Source organism: Dermacentor albipictus, chromosome 1 (assembly GCF_038994185.2).
Source record: "Dermacentor albipictus isolate Rhodes 1998 colony chromosome 1, USDA_Dalb.pri_finalv2, whole genome shotgun sequence".
NCBI lineage: Eukaryota > Metazoa > Arthropoda > Arachnida > Ixodida > Ixodidae > Dermacentor > Dermacentor albipictus.
The window spans coordinates 107,958,336-107,982,700 of NC_091821.1; the positions used below are offsets into that span (position 1 = coordinate 107,958,336).

General features: G+C 43.1%; 1 protein-coding gene across 4 annotated transcripts in view; it reads right to left on the minus strand.

Moving 5' to 3' along the window:
- Positions 1-23,267, minus strand: part of glo (heterogeneous nuclear ribonucleoprotein glorund) — a 47,935-nt gene extending 24,668 nt beyond the window's left edge. The window contains exons 1-6 of one of the 4 annotated variants that reach the window (XM_070524544.1): positions 23,128-23,267; positions 21,766-21,894; positions 17,348-17,453; positions 16,703-16,858; positions 8,088-8,231; positions 7,276-7,414 (exon numbers count right to left, since the gene is read on the minus strand). In XM_070524544.1, the coding sequence (XP_070380645.1) occupies positions 7,276-7,414; positions 8,088-8,231; positions 16,703-16,858; positions 17,348-17,453; positions 21,766-21,849 (629 nt within the window). In that variant the 5' untranslated portion in view covers positions 21,850-21,894; positions 23,128-23,267. Of the gene's footprint in view, positions 1-7,275; positions 7,415-8,087; positions 8,232-16,702; positions 16,859-17,347; positions 17,454-18,009; positions 18,133-18,240; positions 18,376-21,765; positions 21,895-22,639; positions 22,655-23,127 lie in introns of those variants that run through there. The other 3 variants (XM_070524547.1, XM_070524555.1, XM_070524561.1) reach the window with 3 other exon arrangements.
- Positions 23,268-24,365: the final 1,098 nt, after the last annotated feature.

Sequence of the window (24,365 nt, forward strand, 5' to 3'; positions counted from 1 at the left end):
TTGCCGATTTCCTCTGCCGCTAAAATCACATTTCGCTTGAAAGCTGCCGAGTACTGCTTCCGTGCCCCCGACGTCGTGCTCCTCCACTAAAAACGATGCACTTCGCAAAGCGCGGTTAACACGTGAACTGCCAAGGTCCGCACTCAACAAAGAAAGAAACGATGCCGTAGCCACGCTGCAATAGCGAAGGCAAGCCGTAGCCAGGCAGCAATAACAAAGCCAAGTCGTAGCCACAGAGCAATAACGAAACCAAAACTTCGAGCCGAACTTTGAAATTTTTGTCCGGATCCGCATATAGTACGAGGCGGAAATTTGGGACGCTAATAACAGGAAAAAAACCTCGTACTATACGCGGGTTTTTACTGTAATTTTTCTTTCCTTTTTAATATGTATTGCCTCTGGGCTCAATGTGTCAGCAAAACTCAGCATGGCGATAGTAACAGTAGTAACGCTCACTTGTTTAGCTTACGAGACTAGAGATTGATCAAAAATTTTGGAGGCTGTGCAGTCCAAACGAAAAGGCAATAGTTTCATTGCCACATGCACCATCATTTGTCCAGGGCAAAGATGACCTGGTATGCATTGTAGCAATGCTGCGACATGCACCCTGTGAACTCACGCAAAACCTCTAGGGCAAAGTTTTAGCCAGTCAAAAACAGGAGCCAAGCGGCAGCACATAAGATAATATATGCAACTTGGAGAATTGCCACTAATTCCACTTTTGTTGGTGACGACGTTATTAAAGAGAGGACGCAGCTGCTTGAAGTGGCTCAACTTTTGCTGGATTTATTCACTGATTTATAGTGTTTAATGTCCCAAAGCAACACTGGGGCTATGAGAGACGTGGCAGTGGAAGGCTCCAGATTAACTGCAACTAGCTGAGGGTTTCCCCATTCCACCCGCATTGAAATACGACCGTTGTGGCTTGGAATTGAACATGCAGCAGGAAAATGCCTCAGTGACTACGCCACCATGTTAGGCACCAACTTGTGCATAATGCACTTGAAGATGATGACTTTGAAAGTCTCACTAAAAGGCAATGACTCTCCTATGCCTATGTGATAAGTTTTTCTTTTTGCTGATAGATTAGCATAACTCGCACAGGTAACGTTCATGCTCAGCTCTCCCTGCACATGTGTACGTCACCCATCGGGACAACACACTGCACGCCCAACAGCATTTTACAGTGGAAATACATTTCATTACATAGGACTGTAAAAAGGCTTGCCTTTACACAAGCCCAACTTTCATACAAAGATTTACATTGTTATTTGGTGAATTTCATTTCCTATGTCTGCTGGCACTAGTAACGCAAATGCACTGCATTAAGAGATGGTTATTTCTTCCTGAAGCAGGTGACTCAACATAAGATGGTACACCTACAAGTCTTAACCCTTTCAGGGTCAATGACGTAAATGTAAGGCGCCAGGAACAAGTCCAAAATAGTCGATGCTGTATATTTACGGCACCGTCTGTACATTTAAATCCTAACTTTTTCTTTTCTGTTATGTGCTGCCACTATGTGGGAATACAGGGAAATTTTTTCGTGCACCTCCCACTCTCGGTTTTCGTTGCATGGCTTGTTTTAGAGCTAGTTTGCTTCGGCGCGTCTATATGCTACTGCTCGCGCATTGGAGCACGCATGCGGGCGGGCAGCGGTTTGGGTTTTGTTCCGCGGGTCTTGCACTTGCAAAACTGATGGCTATCTCGTTACTAATCGCTCAAAGGGCAATCACTTGTTTCTTACTAGTGTAGTGCTCACAGGGGTGCGCATAGGAAGGATGCTGCCATGCATGCGTTTCAGATTTTCTTTTTTGAAGACTCCCAAAAACTAATTGCCTCTGGTTGGCGATAAGATAAAGACTATCAGAAGTTTGTCGCACATTTTGCTTTTTTTTTACAGGAACACAGCCAGTTTTCTTGAGTGCGCCCACCTAAGCAGTTCAATTTTGCTATGGATGCATGTGCTAGTGTAAGATCAGGAACATTTCAGACGCGAAATATTCGCATGTGCGCATTTTCAAAGCCTTGAACTATGTGTATAACAATGCATCAAATAAGTTTATTTCCTTCTTTATTGTTATTCATCAATGAAGAGTACACATATATACCAACGCAAAATATTTTTTCTCACTTTACGGTCACGCTAGAAAAATTGCGGTAAATTTTTTTCAAAATAGGTCCCCAAGAAGAATTGGAACCTGCAATAAAAAAATCAACCCTGGGTGGTCGTATATGGCAGAAAAAATTGACCGTGAAAGAGTTAAAATGCTCAAATGTGCTGACACTTCAGTACCACATACTGGTAAGTGACAATCAGCACATGCCTTTTTTTGTGCACACACACACACGCACACACACGTCTGTCCACGTGCTACCACCTTTGTTACCTTGCTGATGCACATATTTTTTATGGTAAACATGTTTAGTAAATAGAAGTTTGCATACAAAGGAACAAAGGCTAGCTACAAGAAACACTAATACGCGGGTCAGAGGGTCAAATTTAGTGACATTCAAGCAAATGCACATCGCTGTTAGTGTCATTCGCAGGGTGTCTGATGGAAAGGTTGAGCAACACTTGGCAGCGAGCATGTTCGACGAACTCAGTTTGTTGCACTGAAGTGTGTAGTCTCAATAGCAGGGCTTCATGAATACATTTAAATGCTTAGCGCAGAGTTTGCATTAAATCTAAGACCAATTTTTCGTAATTCCAATGTAATGAGCATCTCTGACATCAGTGAAGCCAAAACAAGCTTGACCCATCCACTTTTGGCATTCATCAAATCCTTCATGTGACAGTGGAATCTAGATATGCTTTTTGGTTGTAATGGCTCATAGCAAGTTGACGAGTTAATGAGATTATAGCATGTTTTTTTATTGTAAATGTTCTTGTAAATAAGAATTGTTATGCGTGATAAAAGCTTTCTAAAACTAAATTCTGACAAAAGCCTTAGGGCTCCACAGATCACTGTCATCAATCCCAAATGGCTTCACTTTGCGATCTAGCACCTGCCTCTAAACTGACGATCAGCAAAGCGAAGTGCACTTGCTTGAAGTGCCACTAAATTTGTTCGTCTAAACTAGGTATAAAAGGGCCAACAGCCTTAATGATTCTGCCTATTTTGTTCTTTAGTGAATGCTGTTATCTAGCAATTCTTTGATAAGCAGCAATAGCAGGTTAGCACACGACTACATGCACTACATTTTAGTTACCCCTCCATTTATACAGCTTTGCAAGAGTAGCTGAGCAAAAGCCATGAAATCTAAGCATAGAACTCTACAGCATAGATTTTTTAAGTTCCATGCCTCAACATTACACCGTTTGTTCCAAGAATTATATACAGCTTTAGAAGCACTTCACAGATATATGATTTGACTTTAAAGATGTAGAACTGGCATATCTGAAACATTTGTTGCACAGCAGTCACTTACAACTAGCCATATTAGTTCTATCCCACATTTGTACTAAGAAAACATTTTTGACAAATAGAAGTAGTATTTTAGTACTTAGTAGAGGTTATTGAGAAGGGTCTATGTTAAGCCAATACTACTCTTTTCATACCCAGCTCAGTTAAACACATTATGCATTTCGTAACCATTTTTCCATGCAATGTATGCAGAGAAATGCAACAGGTATTCTTTTTCTCATTACAGCAGTTACTCAAGCATGCATTACGAACAAATCAAAGGAAACATTTTTGCACAATCAACTCTCCTGCACAACTCAAAAACCAGTGAAACCAGGGTATTGCAAAACTGCTGGGAAAGTCAACTATAAAAATTACAACTCTGCACCATACAAAGGGCTGTGGACAAGCAGCTCTGCACATTTAAAAAGTTGAGAAACTTGGGATACAAAACTGCACAACCACTGCGCACACCTTGTTGTCCACTGTCTTTAGAAGTGGATTCTATACAATATGCTCATTTTACACTTTAGTAATCTCCTTACACAAAGCAAACGTTTTGCAAAAGCAGCAGATTAGCACCACAAACATTACTTTGGCTAAATTAGGCTTGACTAATCAGTAGTGAGCATGAGCCAGAAAGTAACTGTACATGCATGCACTATGCCTAGACTGCTGCTGATTATCACTATCACAGATTTATGCTTTCCACAATTTTTAATTTAGCAGTGCTGCAAAGCAAGCACTCCTTTAAGAGAAATTACAGCTGCTTTCAATTCTAAGCGTAGCTCAAAAAAAAAATATATATATATATATAAGCCTTGTCTAACAGCTTGACTTTTTTTCAAAAAAAAATTTTAATGCTCGATACATTTTTAATACTGAAGCAGCTCCATAAAATTAAACATTTGGTAAATTGTTTGGTACTGTACCATTTCACATATAAAACAGTTCCAAGTTGGAATTTTCACCAAACCATATTGCACTTAGTCTTAACTCCACTAGGGAAGAAAAAAAAGTGTGTGGGGGGGGACAACTGTGCTAACAAATTATGAGATATACAGATGCGAATCTCGTCAATTTTGCAACAGAACCCCTTAAATACAGTAGGACCTCAGAGATGTGTTCCTGTTTGTTACGTTATTCCAGCTCTTAGATTCTCAAACATCCCTCCTGTTAGTTCCCAAAAGGGTAATGTCTTTACTTTCCCATTTGTTACGTTTCCATCCCAGCTGTTCCATCCAAAAACTGCAATGGTGCAACCGATAGCTCATTACAATTCCTTGCTATACTGTGGAACACTGCCTCTGGTGAGCACAAACAGGGTGCAACACTGACAGAAAATCCGCTGCGCAATACATTGACATTAATGAGTTTGCGAATAGGAGCCTGCGATACGTAAAGTAGTGAATATGTGCCCTTTGATGATGGCTTCAGGACATCAGAAACGCTGAGCTTGTCCAACAACGTCGCAAACCTATGCACCCGTAGAAGATACGGATGAAGGCACAATTGGACACTGTTGTGGTCTTCCAATACCTTGTGCACTTAACACGCTTTGCATTAAGCTGAAAAAAGGTTGTGGGTGTTCAAAAAGGGGCCGTTATTACTTAAGTTCAGCCAGAGTGGCAAATGGAAAACATGTGCATTGTTTAGTGCAGTTGATGGCTACAATGCCACAAAGAAGAGTTAAATTTACAATCTAACCACCAGGTAGCAATAACAAGCTTTATTTAGTGTTTCTTCAATAGTTTGTTTTCTATTTGACTTCAAATGAAATATTGCGAGAGTAGCTTTTTGCCTAATATGTAGCGCTGCCACAAACAGTATCAGATGTTATGTTATCCCAGATCACACATTCCTTTTTCGTTGTCTCCTAAAACATTTCAGTGAGGTTCTATTGTCCATTTGAAACAAATCAACAGAAGCACCCAAATTATTTTAGGCATGTCCCAAATTATGAGAAAACCAGGTTTAAAACAAAAATGGTTTAATAATTCCAGCTTTACTGCAAGCCCTTTACAACATTAAACAGAGATAAGGCTGCAAAGCTTTGTGTGTCTGCAGACATGCACAGCAGCTTATAATCCAACTTGTTTAATTCACAATTGGCAAGCAATAAATAGCAAGCCAACAAACCACTACAGAGATTCTGTACAGTCAAATTAGGAAAGCTATGATAGCATAACCAATTTCATAGCACCTGACATATAGCCAATGAAGTTTGTTTAAAGGCCATTCACAAATATTAAACACTAAAAACACAAATGCCATGTGTTAAAGAAAAAGCTTACCACATATTAAAATGGACTTAAGGGCACCTCACCCAGCTTCCTCAGAAGTTATGCAGCCGAGCCCTTTTACATTTTTGACCGGAATGGTAAGAAAATGCGCAAGAGCATAGAGGTATGTGGACTTCGTAAGGAATGTGCAAAACTAAATGGGGCGTTACTAAACACTCGAAACTGCAAAGCCCCATTCAGGAAGCATTTTCCCCCAATTGTTTTAAAAAGGGATGACTAGTAACAGATACTGTCCAAATTCACCTCCCTGCCCAGGTGTTCTCTCCCATTGGTCAAACCCGTGCTTGCAAGGACTTTTTTTTCTAACCCTCACAGCAATGAGCCTATGCCCTCCGAAGCTATGCAGTACACATGCAATGCATCAATATTTTTGAAGGAGTGGCACTGGTGGTTGCACCGTGAAGCACAGGTGCACTTTCATGTGGAATTTTCTTTTTATGGCACAATAATCCACAAGACTACTATGACCACACTATGAGCATACCAGGATTTTCTGTTTCCTATGTTCAAACCTGGGGGAGGGGGGGGGGGGGCTTCTTAGTACTCTGCCCACGAAGTTTTACGAAACACCTACACCAATAATAAGGTTTTATGAGCTGAGTAATGTCTTATATGTGAAACGTACAGCGTGAAAGTAAAACTGGCAACGATAGAATATGTGTCAGCTTGCTCAGAAACAGTGACTCTTAGAATGCAATTTCAAAATTGCAAAACATTTTTTTTTTGCTTTTAACAGGTGACAATAAAGATTTAAAAAACAAGATTGGCTAGAACAATTACACTGAATTGTGTGATACACAAACAGGAAAATGCTTCATGAAAGCAATACTTATTGAGACTAATCCGAGATAAAGCTAAAAAAGTGCCATAATGGCACTGATAATGTTTACTGGTTTACTGGAAGGTGCATTAACCAAGACTCATTATCAGTTTTAAAACAGGAATAGGAAGCAATATTAAAATAGATCATTGAATGCTGCTTGACTATGTCACAAAAAAGTGGATAGGATGCATGAAAAATTTCATGCAAGGAAATCCTTTCAATGTGGACAAATACACATTACAAGGCAGAGTGAATTGAAGTAAGAACTATGCAAGTACTATAGTCAAGATCGTTAAATGGCCAGCTTCTGCATTAACTTCAGTTGGCAACCTTTTTAATTACTATTAAGACCTCTCTTCAACTACATTGGGCCAAATTCTAAAACAAAACTGAATTTGTTAAGAGCAGTGGCATTCATAGCCTTGTAAGCATGCCAGAAAAAAGTTCTGAACATGTGCAGTGTAGTTTTACTTCACAATAGCACTGCCGGATACAATAAAAAGGAATGAAGCTATGCAAGCAGCACTCAAAACTGAAGTTTTCTTTTCTTTCTTTTTTTTTGAAGCTGAAGTTTTTGAAGGAACAAGTGATCAGTGCATTTGCTCTAACATGCCAAAATACAAGCAGCGATAAACAGCATGGTACGAAACACACCACAGAATTGGCACAGCAGAGACGAGAAAAATGAAGAGAGAAATGGAGGCCCAAACGAGTTGACCGCCTGGTAGCACTCTGTTCCCACCTGTGCCCAATTTTTTCCTTGTGTTTCCCCATCGCCTTTTCAGCTATATCCCGTGTGGCAAACTGCACAAAAGCTTCCCCCGTGCTCCTCCCCTGGTAGTCGGTAGGAAGTGTAATCCCATTGGGGACAATCTCCAACCCTTCAATAAGGCCCAGAATAGGAGAAAAACACATTGTCACTCGCTCTGCTTTCGCTGCACACAAAGAGGCACACTAACGCATCAACAAAACCAATGCACCACAAAACGGCTGTACATAGCTAGCTACTTAAGGCCGCCATGCAACATCCCTAACAATGCTCACAGCTCCATCTGAACTTCCACCGTCAAATTTTTTGTGCATTTGAAACATTAAAAACGCAAGCAAAGCCACGTCAGCTGCCACTGTTTCACCATTATATGCAAAGAACACTCCTCTTGAACAGGTAATTACATTACATCACGACAAGATGCATATAAATTAAAGGCTGCTTCTTCTGCTGTCCACACTAGAACCCCAACCCAATAGTGCCTTTAAAATGCAACCTAGTTCACAAAACATGCAATACATAAAGTCCACTTCCGAGTTTTGCATAAAGGCTCCCTGAAGACAGTAATCCGCAATTGCCGACTTTGTGCTCATTGAAAGATACTGCATCTCAGTGAGCTTATATTTCAAGTGCAGGCAAGCACACTAAAGCAGTTCCTCATTTTGTTACTTCTTTACAAGTCTCTCCATTTATTTGTTTCCCCAGTGATGATGCAGGCCAATCAATCACTGCCACAGAAAAAGTTCTCGCAAGCAAAGTGTGAATTTAATGAAGACGGAACTTACCCGAAAAGAACTGTGCAATTTCTTCTTTCGAGCAACCAAAGGGCAGGCCTCTCAACCTGACGCAGCCATCGTTGAGAGAATCCTGTTGGTGTGCTCCACTGCGCTTCACGACCCAATCCATTTCACTGCGCTTTGATTTGAACACTGTCGACAAAAGCAAATATTTTACCAGCAATTCACAACCAAGACACTCGGAAATCAATAGACTATTCCCCTCACGTCCCTGTTGCAGCCGTATGCAGCCGCCAACTGACAAATAAGACAGCTCTGCAGCACCACCATTTGCTGCATAAATTTAATAGAAGGATGGCTGAAATTGCGAATGCCTTCCGAGCACCATTCGATATTTCACTTTCTGCACGACTGCATGCTAAATTAGTCGCAGAGATGAGCAGGAAGAGTAATATCTGCATTTGTGTGTTCTCCCTTCGAGTGCAGTGTTAAATAATGATGTGGTCTCAGCAACCTGATTGCCTTTTACAAAAGAGTCACTAAAGATAGCTAAGCAGCTTAAAATTGTGACTCGACTCTCGTCTGCATCAACAAGGGCAGTGATCATTTGGTCAGCGAAGTGCAATCGACCTCTGTTCAGTTCCAAGAGGAAGGAAATTTAGTGCATACGTTGATAGTACAGTGAAACCTCGTTAAACCGTAGTTGGTCAGAGCTTGGAAGAAGTATGTAATAAACGGTAGTACTGCTTAACTACCGTTTACCGCTTAACTAGCGCGAGATCGCCCACTTACCAGTCAAAAACGAAACTCTGTAGAGAGTGCGATAAAAGGGCAAAAAACACGCAGTATTTATTCACCTCACGTGACAAGTCTTATTTTTGTCTGATGCCGCGCCAGCCTAGCAGCGACCTCAAATTCACTTAGGCTGCGAGCCAACTTTCCAGCCAGCCCCCTCTTCGCAGCAAACACCTGCATGAGGCTGACATAAAACACAGCTTCTGTTCCTGTCGGGCCTGAATCACCCCGTGCTGTCGCTTTCTGTGTCAACCACATCACTGTCGTTAGGCGACACTTCCGCAATAACAGAGGCAACAATAGTAAAAAGTCGAACCTTGTAGCAGACATTTTTTCGCTGTCGCAGCAGCACTGCCAAGCAACTTTTTCTGCGCATTCCGAATGCCACACACCGTAGCCAACAGTAGATCCCTCTCCGGTCCCAGCGCCGCCTTCTTGCCTTCTTCATGCCACGTTCGATAGCACAAATGATGTCAAATTTTTCTTGTATGCTAAGAACCTGGTTTATGTCCGAGCTCCGGCATGATGCGAGTCCTAGTTTGCACGACGCCACAACACCCTCTGGCACGACATCAAAATGATGTTGATGTGGCATCACTCTTCCAAGCAGCCTCTGCGGAAGCCGTTCTTATCTCTGAAGCTCATTCCGCTGGGCTGACCGGTGGCTGTGATTTAAATCACGACGTACCGCTGCGATTGTGCGATGAGAAGTGGAAACGCTATGTGCTAACCCATATGTACGGAATAAGCTGGTACAATTAACGTGGATGCAAAACGCATGATGTTCAATGGCCGCCGCTGAGGCGGGGATTTGACTTTACTACATTACAAACCAAACTCAGGGTGTCTACCAAGTTGACATTTCCAAATTCCCTGAGTTTTCCAGGTTTTCCCTGAGTGCCAATGCAAATTTCCCTGAGTGATGCAGAACTATGTTTTATGTCAAGACGGGCTGAAAACATGTCGCCTGAGGCTGTCACTCCCTAGTAGGCACATGAAAAAAATTAAAGAAGCGACTTAATCCAATTTGAATACTAAAAAGTAGTGTTTTGTTACTCAAGAAGAGAATAGAAGGTAGTGGTTAGTAAAATGCACAGCAAATAAAGTGTCTTCGAAAAACATTCCAATGGAGTCGGACATTCTCAAATACGAATAAAAAGGAGATGCATATAGAAGCAAATATTTTCGAATATGAGCTATTCCTATCAACTGATTGCAATCTCAGTGGTATGAGGCCCGAATTCTGTCACAATTGAGATTCTCTCTCAACACTCGTAAGTCAACCTCAACTGTTCTGAAATACTATCAGCCCGCGCACGGCGCCCGAGTGTTGTGTTTCACTGATTTAAAGAGTTTATTTTGGTTTGGATGAGGGACACCTGCATCTCGGCTTCAGCCAAAACTTTATTTTTTGAGCTCAAGCTCCTTCAAAACGGCGGCAGCAAGCTTCCTTTCCCGTTTATTCCTCAATGCGTAGTTCATTTCTGTTCTTGTCCTCCTTCCGCTACTCATTCGCCCCAAGGACCATTTGAAGCATCTTGGTCAGTTGCACAGTCCACGACCGATTTTTCGAACTCCCTAGGGGCCGCGAAAACGTCCGAAAATTCGGCCAGTTGCAAAAAAATAAATGCGTGTCATTTACTGCCCTTAGGGACTCAAACCGCCAAAGCACGTTCGAAAACGCTCTGAAGGCCTGTCGCTACACATATTAGACATATCGGTGCTCGTAATGTGACAGGAAATACCGGGTGCTCGCGTGTATAATTAAAGAATACATACTGTGTTCCGTGGCAATAGCCCCTTCCCACGCTTGTTATGCTTCACTGCAATACTTTTAGGTATGCTTCACCAAGTAACATTTCTTTCAGAGGCGAAGCTGACTTTCAGGAACCGGCATTTTCTATGTCAATCGCGAGGATCACACAGGCGGAGTCCATGCCATTGCTGGCAGCAGCTAATTCTTTCAATAAAAAACTCGGCACCCAACGGGAAGAAGTTTCATAGCGAACGTCGATGCAGCTAGGCCTAGCGTTGCCGCAGTGGTGGCAACGGCTGCCAGCGGATCTGCGTGCGAGAGTGCCGGTTCGAGGTGGCGAAGTAATCAAAACGGCAGCCGTGGTTCCTTTGATTATTGCCGTTTCGGACCTGCCGTCACGGCAAAACGTCCGGAAAATCGGACGGCGAAGAGTTCTTGCGTCGGAAATTGCACACGTTCTGATACGTTGACTCTGTGGGGTACGTGACGGTGCCGCGAAGTCGTCCAAATTATCAGGAATCCGCAAAGTCAGTCCTTGACTGTACACTACCAACTCCACCAGCCGACGGCAGGGCGTCAAAGACGATTCATTACGATTCCTGTCTGTTACTCGAGCCAGCATTACTGCGACTTTCGACCCTTTCAGTAAAATTGCCGCTAATTTTCCCTGATAGAGGCCCAAATTCCCTGAGTTTTCCCTGACTTTTTCCAGACTACTAAAAATCCCTGAGAATTCCCGGTTTTCCCGGTTGGTAGACACCCTGAAACTACTGTTTAAGGGGAGACCCTGCACCTGACAACTTTTTTAAAATTCTTTCTCAATTTTGATGAAGCTTGCCAAGGTTATCAAGGTTATGTATTTCAATGTGCTAGTTTTCAATATACATCATTTTCTTGCAGAGAAAACTTTCCAGAAATTGAATAAATCCGGCTTTATTGCATAATTTGCTTGCAGGTGAGATATCTACCAAACTACACATGGCATAATAAATATAGACATACAAAAATGATGTGGAACTAAGAGTGCAAATAAGCAAGTATGATGTTTCAAGCCAATTTTATATCAAATAACATTGCAAACTTCAGTGAGAGAAAACCATCTAACTGCTAAAAAAATAATCATTAAAAAAATTTCTAATAAATGCAACATCATTACATTTATTTGCACTCGACAGCTCTGCCTTCCTGAAAAAAAAAAGAATTACAGTAATAGCACAAGTAGAAGCAGAGATAATGCCCCTTTAATACGGCATCATCATCAAAATTGTGGTTTAGAGAATACAACAAAAAACATTTTACAACTGATATATTGAAAGAAAGTTTGAAAAAGGGCACCTAAAGCCATTAGTAGCCACTAGGTATAACTCATGACCGTTTGGCCGTTGCTGGTCGACAACATAGCATGCACTGCGAGTATGTTCAGTTCAAAAGGATTACACGTTTTCGGGCCCTCAATTTTCCACGAGCTTTTCCCGATGCAACTTCAGCGCAGATCTCACAAACCAGTCAGTTTAGTAGCGAGACCGTAATCCTGATCGCTCCGCACCAGCTACGCAGAACCACCGGAAGTATTACACGAGAAAACGCCGAGATTGTTCACTGCTGCAAGTCCGACGACAACCTATAGAGTAGCAGGCTTCGCGACAGTTGCACTATCGGCGGTCAATGAAGAAATCGCCAAATCTTTTGCTCCGTGGCCGTCATAGATGCAATCTTGTCGAGCGTAGCTTTCCCATGTGCTCTCATCTTATCCACTTCCTCTTCAGTTACGACAGCCGTGTTCAATTCTTACACGAGTAACCAGCGTATGGAAATTTGTGATCCAGCAAAGCAGTTGAGGCGTCAACGTTCAGCGGCGGTACGGCTTCAGTGGCGAGCTGCCGGGTATCATGTGCCGACTGCGACAACTAAATCGCTATTGAAAATTTACTGCGTCTCGTACATTTCCACCCGTAACGATTCCTGGAACGAAACTTTGTCGGACCTCCAGCACATCCACCATAGCAGTCTGTCACAGAGTGCAATGCCCGCGTCCCTCTCGTGATGGCCGCCAGTGTCGCCCCAGCTACAGCGCCGCATGCACGGCGATGGGGAGAGAGTGCTCCCCATTGTCCCAAGCTCGCACGACCTGTTTGGTCACGTGTGTCGCCTGAGCGCGGCGGAGGGACGAGGCGGCTCGGCGAGCGGCAGAGCGGCTTGGAAGACGGAGCAGGTTGGTCGTGCACCGGGAGACAGCTGAAAATGTGGTCGGCAGGCTGAAACCTCCAGGCCGAAGTCTTCGCCGTTCGACCGACAGACGGTGCAAGGCCGTCAGGATCTTCGGCAGCGAGGTACCAGCAGCCCGACGCTCTTCAGACCGGGATCTCGGCAAGCACGCCACAGTTAAGCCTCGTGTTCCAGCCCGCTCTCAAAACTTTCCGCCGGACTGTATTTTTGTAATCGCGTTTAATCTTTCGTTTAATTATCCATCGAGTGTTGATTCTTATATGTCCTGTTAGTTTAGTCTTTGCCGCATTTATTGTCGCGTATATTTTGTATTTGGGTCGCGTATTATTTTTGTTTTTCGCGAGTGTAGGATTTCCCACGTGGTGGGCTTAGTGTCGCGCGAGCGGCGTCAGGGCGTGTGTTGTGTGACCCACACGCCTTCCGTGAACTGGGCCCCGCTGCTGGTAATTTGTATGTTTTTCGAGTATGTCTCGCGCATGATTTTATCTTATTAAATTGAATGTGTGTGTTTTACATCGCCTCCCATCTCATGCTTCTGGTTCACGGTCGATCAGGCGTGGACCTTATCGCCGGTCAGCAGTCAAACCCTCACAAAACGCACACGGGGTGGGTTTGTTGTCGCCCCATCCCCTCCGGTTCGGAGAGTGCGAATTACCCCACCATCAATCTTTGACACAGTCAGGAGACGAAGACAAAATGGTGCCTGTTTTCGTCTGAGTGCTCGTGGTCCTTGGAGCCAATCATAACTCGCCATCTTGGTCACATGCTCAAACTGGCCAATAATATTGTGAGCCGCGAATGTCTTGTTTGTTTCATGATTGCAGCACCGGAAATGTTGCTGACCGACGAATAAAGAAAGCCAGACACGTGAGCTTTCGAATGATACCAAAATGACACTGGCAGAGCATATAGTTATTGAGTTATGCGAGACGAAAATCGAGCGCGATTGGTCCCCAATTTAAAGGGCAACGCTTGCGGATTCGAGTCTTTAGACCACGATAACGAAAGAACTACACGGTATTTTGTAACCAAATTTCGGAGCTAGGCGTGGAAACGCATTGGGAATACAGAAAATAAAAATTGAAAATTTGAATTTTGGGCCCGGTTTTCGGTGCCAAAGACTTGGGTCCCTCTTACGCGGGTACGTTTAACGAGGCTTCAGTGTACTTCCACTAATTTGTAGTAACTGCATGATACAGCCCAAAGCCAAGACTGACCAGAGAGAATGCAAGAATATGTGCATACAACAATCCACAAACATGCTTCCCATTTATTCGAACTCCCGATAATTCAGACTTATAGACGGTCACCGCCAAGTTTGCATTAGCGATTGGCAACTGTCTTTACCACCTCGCAGGTTATAACAAGAGCCTAAACTTAATAAAGTTACAGCTATATGATATGGGAACATTTTTAACACTGATATTGTACACCAAAGCAGCCTCAAAGACAACCGCAGGAATGGACCTTTCCAGAACCACACATGTTGTCAGCGGCAGCCACAACGCAGCGCGGAAAGTAAGTGCCAGCCACCTCGGCCGTCAGACTCGGTTCGCTTTGCCTGCAATGTGCGAGTCACGCACGGCCTGGTGCTCCCTTCCCCCAGAATGTCTGTCGCCAACCACAAGCTGAGGTGCTGCAGAAATCACAGCACCGGTCCCTCCATGGCCAGTGCTCAGACTTCCCATACTGCTTTGCGGACTCCACTGACGGTGCACGCATATTACAAGATGGACTCCTAAGCTCAATGAAATCTTTATGTAGTAAAACACTGATTACCATTCAAAAATGCTCTGCAGTTAACCTATAGAACTTGCACTTTTTTTTCCTGTCCACTGCTTAGTAAGCACTTTCGTATTTAACAACTTGGCTTATAATCTACAGCACAAGCACCTTCAGCAGGACACCACGAGTGGCAGGCATTTGACATTGCTTAAAATTAGGTATCAATCATGCTACACTGCCACTAAGGTTGCCCAAAATTTGATTTCGCTGATGTGTCCATCCTGATAAAATAGTCCCATGAGCCTCCCCAAAACAGCTGCACCACAATGTGCAATTGTCAAACGACAGATGTGTGCATGTTAGCCCGTTTGGTAACAGCACTGTTCCATTTTGTAATTTGTTTTACAAAGTGCCTCTATGCAGCCATTCTCAGGGCTCAGGCTACCTTCCCGAGTAACACACTGTTGAGCCAGAAAGCAGACAAAGTACAGCCTGATATTTCACATATTTCACAAAAAGCAGGAAGTAATGCACGTCATAACAGCAGCAGAACCTACATGCAGTTGTGAGCCTGCACCTAGTGAATGACATCACATAAATACCTGCTAAATCAGGCTTCAACTATATCCGCTGTACCTAGTTTTGCAATGTACCGTGTCTGTTTGAATCTAGGCCAATTATTTTTTTTCAAATAATCATGTACCAAACTCTAGGGACTGCTTAGATTCAAGGTTTTTAAAAAACCAAATTTTTAATTAAAGTTGAAAAATATGATGCATAGCTAGCACCATCTAGAAATGTTAGTAACGCAGTTGCTACTAGCTGCACTAAAAGCCAACTGAAGTACATGAGCAACGTCCTATAATTATTCAATTCTTAAACGCCTCCCTTCTTATGGATTAGTATGTTGGCATCGCCAGTTATAGGAGAAGCCTCTTCATACTGTTCACTACCTCCAATAAAGGCTGCGTGGCTGCTCTAGGTACTGTACAGGTCAGTATAGAATTCTGCTGCTATTACTGCGCCATTGAAATTGCTGACACAGCCCTGCTCATCTTTCACTGCATACATCATACCCTGTCCTATGCAATGCTTTCTTCTCACCAACTTCATGCTGTGGCCATATTTTAGTGCTCCTTTAATCTTTCTCACATTAAAATTTCGAATATTGCTTTCTTCTTGAACAGTTTGGACAGCTCAGCAAATTCTATCTGATCTCTTGAGTTACACAGTTCATGCTTTTCGTTTTATTATCAGGTCTTGTTCCTTGGAAGAGTTTACCTACTGGTTCCCCTGGTGTCTTACCTCCCAAGTCACTTGCTGCTTCTGAAATCAGCCTAGTTACAGTTTCATTCACTACCTCGATGGTATCTTCATCTTTAAGCTTTTACACATATGTACTGTTTACAGAATACTGGAGACATCAGCAGCAGCACAGGCAGAGGGATCTTGGGTTGCTTAGTTCAACCACAGCAGGCAGAACTACTTTTGCAACAGACTAGGCTCTGCTTAGCCACTAATGAAAAGGCAATTGTAGCAACATGACCCTTACGAACATTTACTCTTTTTTTGATATTATGATCAGAATACCAATGGAACACAAGTTCATTTAGGATTCATTGTTGAGCAGGGAGTCAAAAGATGCTGCCAGCAGTGTTGTGGCTTTTCTTTGGCATTCCAACCAGTAACACATACTATACGACAAGACTACAGCTTGCTAGTGTGGCTCTGGAAGCTACAAGGCATGTTGACCAGACGCCACTCTTCCAACATACAGGCATGAACTGCAGAAGCATGTCTATCTGCAACATAATGCGCCCGTTTGGCTGGCACCTACTGTTGCCTCTGCTCAAGTGCCACACGACTGTGAAATGGGGCTTATGTCTGTGGCTGTGCAGTGGATTACATCTTCAATTGAAGGTTAAGTGCCTCGTTTAAAGTGGCTGAGAATGAAGTTTGGATCCTTCCACATTGCGTTTCCTTAACACTTGACATCTTAACGCATGGTCACTTTTCAACTTCCAGTGTCATAAGCAATAGAAATGTGAGCTGTTGCCACAATCTCATGAGCTCCTGTTTTATATTGTGAACCAGCATTACAATACAATACAACACACAAAATCACACAGCCACAATTCCAAAATAATGTAAATATGCTCACCTTCAATGTACCTGTGGCCAATGTGCTCATTATGACGCTGCAGGCCTATTTCCATGTCTTGTTCACTTTCCAGCTCAATATATGCTTCCCCACTCGGTCTGCCTTCTCTTGATAGTGTCATGTGCACTCCATTAATGCCTCCTTTGATGTGGCATTCTGCACAAGAAGCAGACAATAAGTTGCAACATAGCATTCGAACATAAGCTGTGGTAATCAGCTTGTGCAAAGTGTACATGTAAAAATGCCTTCGTGCTAATTTACGATTGTGTGGTACAGCGCGAAGCAGGGACGAGGGATGCAAGACGAGGACAAGCGCTTATACGAGGACAAACCATCACCCATCATGCTAATAGCACATCAACTGGGTCACTGAAAGTGCACTCACAGCTATAATTAAAAAGAAAACTTAATCTTTTGCAATGGCATCACATGAAATGCTCAAAGTTCATTTTAAACACACTCTTTAACACGGTATAGTTCAGAGTACACCTTAACACACTTAGAAGTTTGAAGATAAATATTACAGTAAGATGCTTCACGGTGTCACGGCAACGCTTGAACTCTTAACAATTTTACCTATCATGCCATCAGTGGCGTATTCTGGGCAACATCGCTACTTCCAGAAAATATAACTAGAACGCTTACCCTTTGATGTAAAGAAGTTCAAGATCTCTTCTTTGGTGGTTGACCACGGCAGGCCCCGAATGCGCAGAACAAACCCTTCGTCGTCCACAGGAGTTGTCATTTTGTTCTGCAAGAAATCAGTAAAATCTTTACTTGCACCATGTTTGTAACCCCGGTGAGCTACGTGCAGTGCGCGAGCGAGGCCACCGAACACCTGTGAAACGGAGTAGCTCACCACTTCCTTTTACGATTATACGAAGCGCGTACAGCAGCCTAGCACAATTCCATGGAATCTATAAGGCCGCTACCACTCAGCAGTCAACACATACAAGCAATCACAACGATGCCGCGAGCGCGCGCGCGCATACGAACAAAACGAACGTTACTATCGCCGCTGATGCGAAAAAAAGGTGTAATACCACAACGCATACGTGTTCACCGGATAGAAGAAATATCACTTATGCAACGAAACGCAAGCATGCTAACATGTGTTCATCTTCAAGTCTTCACCCACGCGAGCGTCGATTAAAGCGTCTCCCGCTAACGCCATTTATGCCGATCGCAACACGAACAAAGAAGCGACAGAAAGAAGCGTCAAGTAACGCACCAATGTAAATCACACAACAGCGAAAAACAAACGCCATAACGCATCACATCATGATCAGCAAGCTAAAGCTCCCAACCTGTAGCACGCTGATGTAGAATTTAGAACAAGAGCATGCGTGCAGTCAGATGCGCTAGGCTTAACGATCACCGGCTCCTGCACGATGAATACCGGCCTTTAACGTGGTCTCTATTGCTTGTTGGCTGAAGATTCGAATGTCTCTTCAACCAGCACGCAATAGTTAACCGAAATCACGCTTGCATGTCAAGTTAAAGTGAAAAGCCGACAAGTAAAACAACATAAAACACACCTGCGTTGAACAATGGCGGCGAGAACGATAAAACAACGGCAAATACCGCTGCGCTTCACGGGAAGACCGACCTATTCAACCGCCAGGAGGTGATGCCGCTGACGAGGCAGTCAGGAGTCGGCAACGGCAGGGGTGCTGCGATCGTTTGCGACGCCGCCATTCAAAACCACACCCATCTAAAACCAAATATCGAGAACTCTATGACCTAGTTCCGGCTTTTGCAATCGCTTCCGGTGCATGCAGCCAGCAAAAGCATAGCCTTTGCGATCAGTTTATATTACTTAAGAGCCTTCGTTAGGGCGTGCATTTGGAAACCATTTAGCGCTTTCCGCTGCTCTCTTCTTGCTTAATTTTGTAGCACGATCGTGTTTTATAGTCGATATAGTTAAATATATACTGAAAACGGCTACTTGCCTGGTTTGTCAAGAACAGCTACGAATTTTCTTTGTTTGAGCCAGTGCATGTTTAAATCACAGCGGTAATCGCGCATTGCGGCAACGCATGGCATTCGAGATTGGCGCAGACTAGAGTTACTTATAGAAATTAGGCTAATAAGCTACAGTAGAGCCAAATTCCCACTTTTTTCTTAAATAGCATGCCAAGTGTTATACTAAACGATTCCAAACATAAAATGTGCCCTTGCTGTAAAATTTCAGCAGCGATAATATCGTTTTTTTTTTCGTTTTTTTTTTCTGGGATCTGCTCGCTTCGCAGGCAGTGCGTGGTTTCCGCGTACACTTGAAAACTCTGTAAAAGGGTGCAAACTTTTTTGCAGAGTAATTTTTAAAATATATTGGAAACCTTGTGGAATGCACACATTCTAAAGTGACCTTTTACTCTACGGTAGCACAGCAACCAGTTTTGCAGGTCTCGCAAAACCGTTGACGCGGAATGTATGCCAGCAAGTGTGGTGGGGGGTGTGTTATCGAAGCCGTTGAAACAAGCCGTCTACGATCAAAGTGTGAACAGTGTGCCGAAACAACACGAACGAGCACGTGCACGTTCGTGTATGATCAAAGCAGCCTACTGATTTTTGAAGGCTAATGAAATAATCCGTTAGCTTTGCACTGCTTTGTAGCATATAAATTTGTCCTCCCAGTCCACCTAAGTCACGCCGACGGCTCGGCCCTCGATGCAGTGCATGACTTGTTCTGGTAATCATTTATTGAAAGGCTGTCCCCCTGCGCCAAGTTTACAAACCATGTGTGACTGATAGCACCACCTCTAGTTGACAAACTCGTTTTGTGTAGCTAATAGGAGGCATAACTCATTGGGCTATCAACGTCCTACAGATGCCCAGCAGAGATCCGAAACGGGACATTCGAACCTCTCTAGGACATACCCAAGAATCCCGTGAATAATTCTTGGATGCATGGGATCGTGCCATGCACGCGAATTGGCGTTCATAGAAACGCCCCACGAACGTCATAATAGGATATTCGGACGTCCAAGAGCTGCTTAAATATGGATTTTTATTGCATAATCCCGACTACTTCCTAAGGACATTTTGTCAGGATATAGGGCGCTTCTAGGACATTTGGTCGTGGAGTTAGGAAATCCACAGGACGTCCTTAATGATTATAAATTAACATAATAGGAGCGTACGTTCCTCATAATGTGCCCTAGCAGTGCAGCAGGCCTGCTGCATTTTATCATCATCATTCATTAACCCTTAAGGACCCTTAACAGGGCATTACCTAAGAGGGGGAAAACAGTATTGAAATAACATATAAAGCATCGAATGCTATTCAACAATGAATCAACTAGGTTACAAGTACAGAGCGCGCACACGCACACGAGAAGGATGCAGTAAAGAGTAGTGGAAAACACAAGGCAAAAAAGAAAGGTAAAACACACATCCTTCCATAGAAGGATGGGATGGAGCAAGTAATTAGGAATAAGCTAACAAATGAAGATATACTTTGTAATAAAAGATTGACACCCAACCAGACATTGAAATACAAGACAAAGTATACAAAGTATAATGTAAATCATTATCTTCTATTGGACAACGTCTGTAACGTAAAAATGGTGTGAGAAAACAAAAATGCTTAGTTCAAGTTCTTTAACAAAGAGCTCAGTTAAGGACTGCCTGAATTTTTCTGGATTTCTGTCGAGAGCAACTGCTTCGGGAAGGCAATTCCAGTCTTCATTGGCTGCGGGAAGAAACGATTTGTTGAATGCTTGAGTCAAACCATGAAGGCGTTGGATGCTGTTGGAGATGAACAGGCGGCGAGAAGTTCGAGTGGGCGGCAGTAACAGTGTACCATGCAGGTTAGAAAAGTTATGATATAGCTTATGGAACAGGCTGAGACGCGAGATTCTGTGTCTTACTGCTAAAGGGGGTAGTTCAAGAGATGATTTAATGTGGGTTATGCTGACGTGTGTATTATAGTTTGATGACATAAATCGGGCAGCACGATTTTGGACCGACTTGAGAGAGGTAACTAAATAATCTTGGTAAGGGCTCCAAATCGGAGAGGCATATTCGAGTTTGCTCCTAACGAAGGTTTCGTAGGCTATTTTCCCGATTTCCGGGGGGGACAGATGTAGTGTTCTTCTTAAGTAACCTAGCGACCTTGAGGTATCAGTTACAATATTTGAGAAATGCTCCGACCATGTCAGTTTACTGTTATAAGGACGCCTAGGTATCGGTAAGAGCTAGCACGTGATAAAGCTGTCGAATTAAGGGAATACTGAAAAATCATATTAGTTTTTTTTCGTGAAGCAACCATGCATTTGCACTTTGAGGTATTAGGCTCCATCAACCAGCGCAAGCACCACGTTTTAATTAGGTTGAGGTCGCGTTGTAGTAATGATTGATCACTACTGTTTGAGATTCGACGATATATACAACGCAATCATCAGCAAAGAGGCAAATAGATGACGTTATTTCAGATGGCAAGTCATTTATGAAGATAAGAAAGAGAAGCGGGCCAAGAACTGATCCCTAAGGGACGCCGGATACTACTTGCGCTGCTGTTGAAAGCTTACCGCCAATGACTGTGAACTGAGATTGCGCTGTTAGAAAGCTTTTGATCCATGACAATGTAAGTGGGTCAAGATTAAGGCAACCGAGTTTGGCCATGAGACGACGATGAGCTACACGATCAAATGCCTTTGAAAAATTGATGTAAATGACGTCGGTCTGAAAAGACGAATCCAAATTCAAGTTAAGGTCTGTAGTGAATTTGAATAATTGTGTTTCACATGATAACCCGGGGCGAAAGCCATGCTGCTTGCGGAAAAAGAAAGAATTATTATCAAGATGACTGGCGACGTGAGAATATATGATGTGTTCCATTAGTTTGCATGCAACGCATGTCAGCGATATAGGTCGATAATTTGACGGGTCAGAGCGGTTGCCCTTTTTGAAAACTGGGGTTACTTTTGCAGTCTTCCAGTCCTGCGGAATTTCACCTTCTAGAAGGGACTGCACAAAAACTATCTGCAAGATGCGACTCGACATGTCTTTAGTACTTTTAAGGAACTTTGCAGGAATATTGTATTGAATATTTTACATACCATTAACAAAGTAAGTTTGACTTGCTTTTCTGTTGGCTTGTGGGGCAATGATGAAAAATAATTGCATGGCTCTTGAAGATCCATTCCAACAGTCCAATAAGGTAACTAAGCATTTTTGTCATGCAGAAGCTGAAATACGAGAAAACGGACCAGGACATCAGCCCACCACATCTCAAAGCACAGTAAAGAAGGCTGCAGTGTAACTAAGCATTGTGCACATAATTCCTTGCTATGGTAAGCTAATACATTACATACAACTTGATAAATATACTATAATTAAAAACATATACACATGCAAGCAATACTCTTTTGTGCTAACAGGAACGAAGCTACAGAACCAAGTTCTGCAGGCTTCTGAATCTTTTGTCAATCTCATTAAAAATAGAGCATTTTAGTAGAACAGTTGCAGGATGATCACGAGTTCAACTCTCAAATGCACTCAGCACTTTTCAGTAAAGTACATCAATGCAAACAAAAAAAAATTGAAGGGAATTGAAGAAATTGAAGGAGCACTCGCATCACTTAAACTATACCAGGAGAAGGTTGATAAGTGTGAAGTGCCAATTACGGCCGTACAGAAAGAAGTGTCACACATGGCCAAAAAACTGGATGACCTAGAAAATCGGAGCCGCCGCAATAACGTTGTCATCTTTGGTCTAAAGGAAGACAATGATGAAACTAATACATCCTTGGCAAAACATGTCACGGAGAGCATATTTAAAGAAAAGCTCAGGGTAGAGGTGCGATCACTCGAACGCATTCATCGCATTGGTAGAAAGATTAAGAACAAAGAACGACCAGTAATACTACGCTTGTATGACTTCTCAGAAAAAGCTGCCGTCCTTCGTAACTGTTTCAAACTGGAAACCAATACCATATCTGTTTCTGAGGATTTTTCGCCAGCTGTTCGGGAAGTGCGAAAAAAATTGTGGCAGTCGTCGAAGGTTGATCGCGCGAAAGGTGAAAAGGTGAGCCTTCGGTTTGATAAAATGAAGATTGGCAACAGCTGGTACGCGTGGGACGGCGAGAAAAATAGAAGAACTGTGATTAAGCGTACACACGTTGACGATGACGCTGCTCCGCCCGGAATTGATAAATGACCGCAAAACAGAAGCCCCTTGACATTATTGTGCCTTAATGCACGTAGCATTGTGAACAAAAGAGAAAAATTAGAAGAAATTGTCTTGTTGTACTTCCCTGACATCATGGTAATTACCGAAACCTGGCTGCACCCCGACATTCATGACTCTGAAGTAGCTCCAGTGGCTTATAGCCTCCTTCGCACAGACCGTGACGGTCGCGGTGGGGGCGTAGCCCTAGTAATAAAAGATAGCGTTTTATTTCACAAACACGAGGGCATACCTGGTCATGAAAGCATCTGGTGTACCGTTAACGTGTGCGGAATGTCTGTTCTGATAGGTGGTGTGTACAGGCGTCCTAACGCTTCCGTCGTATACATGATGCAATTGCACGATTTCCTCCACACCAAGGTAAATGCCAGAACCAAGCTGATATCAGCCGGCGATTTCAATCTGGCAGGAATAGACTGGGATAACCTAACGTTTGGGGCTAGGGAAAAGGAAAGCTGTGACCAACTGCTGAAAATAATGTTTAGCTTCTCATTATCGCAGCTAGTTAACCATCCAACAAGGCAGCAGGGAGGCGTCGCATCAGTGCTAGACCTGGCATTTGTCTCGAACACTTTCAAACCAGAAATTAGCATAGAAGATGGTATTTCTGATCGCAAAATGATTTTGTTGACCTTTTCTGGGCTGACGTCACAGGCGGGTCACCAAGATCATCCTTACACTGATTTTAAAGATTATAGAAGAGCAGATGACGTCAGCATCATAGATTACTTAGAAACTGTGTTTGAGGATTTCACACTACTGCCTTCATATGATGTTAACGGATTGTGGGAGAAATTTAAGGGTGCCATAAAACATTGTGAAGAAAATTTTATCCCCACAATACGTAAACGAACAAATAGAAAAACACCCTGGATTACCCGCAGTATCATCCACTTGAAAAGAAAAGTGCGAAGGATGCGCAGGAAAAAACATAACCCAGTGGAAATCGCGCATCTTTCGGCTGCGTTAAAGTTTGAATTAAAAAAGGCGAGAGATAACTTTTTCTCGAATACTCTGACGAACTTCATGCACAATCAGCCGCACAAATTCTGGCACTATCTGTCAAAACCTGAAAACCCAATAGTACAAATTGAAATCGCAGGTGTTCCTACCCATGATGCACACACTATTGCTAACGCTTTTAATGCCCATTTCCAATCCGTGTTAACACGCTCTTCCCGTCCAAGTGATGTTTCGTTTGCATCTGATTCAGCGATGCCTGACGTAGTTATAGCTGAGCCAGGCATACTGAACCTGCTCTTGAACATTGACACAAAGAAAACGCCCGGCCCCGATAATATTTCCAATACGTTTCTAAAAAGATTTGCTGCCCAACTGGCTCCGTTCTTACACAGGATTTTTACGGCGTCTCTTCAAACAGCTGCATTACCTTCAGACTGGCTCGTCGCAAAAGTAATCCCGATTCACAAAGGTGGCAATAGGTTGCACATAGACACATACCGACCAATT